Source organism: Acanthisitta chloris, unplaced genomic scaffold (assembly GCF_000695815.1).
Source record: "Acanthisitta chloris isolate BGI_N310 unplaced genomic scaffold, ASM69581v1 scaffold236, whole genome shotgun sequence".
Lineage (NCBI taxonomy): Eukaryota > Metazoa > Chordata > Aves > Passeriformes > Acanthisittidae > Acanthisitta > Acanthisitta chloris.
This window is the reverse complement of record NW_008677398.1, coordinates 114,495-116,837: the sequence shown is the minus strand read 5'-3', so window position 1 is coordinate 116,837 and position 2,343 is coordinate 114,495. Positions and strand designations below refer to the sequence as shown.

Below are 2,343 nucleotides of genomic sequence, written 5' to 3'. Positions count from 1 at the left end.
GGGAGGCCCAAAACCTCCAATCTGACATGCTCAGCAAGTCACTGGTTGGCATGGTAGTGACGCCACCAGCACTAGGAAAACAGCTTTCTCTTGTAGTGGGTTTATTGAGAAGATTGTTAAAGCATTTTAATTTAAAAATATTTGGCAGGCACTTCTGCATATCTACTTCCAACAGAGAAAAGGGAGCTTAAAGGGGAGGAAAACCAAGCAAAACCCCATCGACTTTCTTCATGGCTACCAAAAAAGGTCTTGAAAGAGCTTGTCTTGTGAGTGAGAGGGACACCAAGAAGTACTCCTTGGCCCTAGACAGGTAACACAACTCTTTGTTTCTTTCACTGCTATTGCTGTGTCTGAGCAGTATGAGATCACTGATCTGCTGACAGGCTGCACGAGTCAAAGTCCAGGGAGTTTCACAGGGCATACAGGGAATATATTTTACTAGTTTCAAAATGCTTTGTTTGATTTTTTCCTTCCCAAACTTTCTTATTAAATGTTTGAAGCATTTACTAGACAGCAGTCTGATGTGTCTGCATCTGTGATGGATTGAACCAATCTACTGTTGAAGCAAGCGTCGCCTGCTATGTATTTTATAAGCTTAGTAGATTTATTGTAGGATGCAAAACCTCATGGATTATGCTGCAATTTTAGGCTGAATTATAATCATGCTATTGACACCATGTTTGATTCAAAGCTTCTTCATGCTTGGATGTCTAAATTATCCATTTGGTTTGAAAGAAAGACGATGCTTTATTCCCATGGATAGTCTATCGGACTTAGAGCTGATGTACCTCTTGCGTGTTAGAGACACTGTGAGTAAATGCTTGCTTGAGTGAGGAAAGATCCTCTGAAAACATATGATATGCCGTAGCATGTGTTAGGAAATGAGTATAAACGTCTATCACAAAATAGTTTTGTAGTCTAACTTATTTTCATTCTTCCTCTTGACTCAGACCATCAACTATTTTAAAAAGAAAATAGCTGCTCAGTTACAGCTTAGCACCTCTTGACATTTCCATTATCTCACTGGTTTTCAGGTTATTTACTGCTTGGCTCTCTTAAAACGCATGGGACAGAAACGGCGTAAACACTGTCAGTTCAAATGGAAATATCTCTCTCTATGTTCTTATACTGGGGTCACTGCTATCGTATTTTACTCATTTGGATGTCTGGGTTATTGTTTAAATATTATTACCTGGCTCCTTAGATATACATGGCACTGCCCAAAATTGCTTCTGTAGAAATATTTATATTTCAGAAAGAAGTCATATGATTCTGCAGTTCATTTTAGTTACTGAAGATTCTCAGAGTATTTTTGAGATTTACAATTTTGTGGGCACATCTTCAGTGCTTGAGGTCTTTTGGCCCCTCACCACCTCTAGACACAAGGACAACTCTGGATGAACCCTTTACATCATCCTCTGAGACAGGGACAGTTGTTAGGCTGCCTGCTGAGCAAGCCCTTGTTTTTCCCAGATCACTGGTAATAGGGAATAAAAAGCCCTGGTAAGAAGAGGGTAGGATGCACACCTGGGGCAAGAATCCCTAGCAACTGATCCTCCCATCTGAGAACTGACTCACCTTCTGGGGGAGTCAATTTCTTTCGGATTATTATTTCTTAATTTAGTATTGAATGAAGTTGGTTGGGGTGAATCACTGCAACAATTGCAAATGTTGGGCTGATGGCTGCAGCTGCGTCTGACAGCCCCTGAGCTGGAGGGCTGGTTCCAGGAGGGCTCCACAGTGGTAGTCCTGAGGTGGTTGAGTGATGGAAGTGGTAATACAGCTCTCTAAAATGAGGAGGACTTGTCATCCAGCCATGTGGCTTTCGTGCTGCACCTCCATTTAATGGGTTTTCCTGCCAGATGAAATTTGATTAACTGCACAAACTAATTATTCTGTCCCAGAAACAACCAGAAATAGAGGCCAAGAGCCACAGTCACCCTTCTGTTGAGAAGAACTGGCAGCTCAGGGGACGCCCTCATCCCACTCCCCATTGCAACCCAGAGCCCCAGGGTGCCAGCCCAGCAGCTTGGGGTGCCAGGCCATGAGCCAGAGCTGGCCCTTCAGGGGATGTAGCCCACTGGGCTCAGGCTTACACAGACCTGCTGCCTGCACAGCTTCAGGTGTCTTAAGCCGATCAGTAGCAATAAGCTCATCTTAGCCTTTGGTATAAATTACCACATTTTTCTGTTCCCTGTGTGTAGGCTTAACGAACAGCTCTAATGCTTTCAACAGAATTTATTTTGCACACAGATTGCCTATTTCTTTGCCATTCCCCAGCCTCTTGTTTTTTAATAAATACCATTATTACAGTACACAGGGAACAAAACTGGTTTTGTCTTT

At 42.7% G+C, this 2,343-nt stretch overlaps 1 protein-coding gene across 1 annotated transcript in view; it reads left to right on the top strand.

Annotated features, from left to right (window-relative positions):
- The first annotated feature begins 230 nt into the window (after window positions 1-230).
- Window positions 231-2,343, top strand: part of SLC30A8 (solute carrier family 30 (zinc transporter), member 8) — a 21,232-nt gene continuing 19,119 nt past the window's right edge. Inside the window, exon 1 of the mRNA XM_009076471.1 lies at window positions 231-310. Within this exon, the coding sequence (XP_009074719.1) occupies window positions 231-310 (80 nt within the window). The remainder of the gene's footprint in view (window positions 311-2,343) is intronic.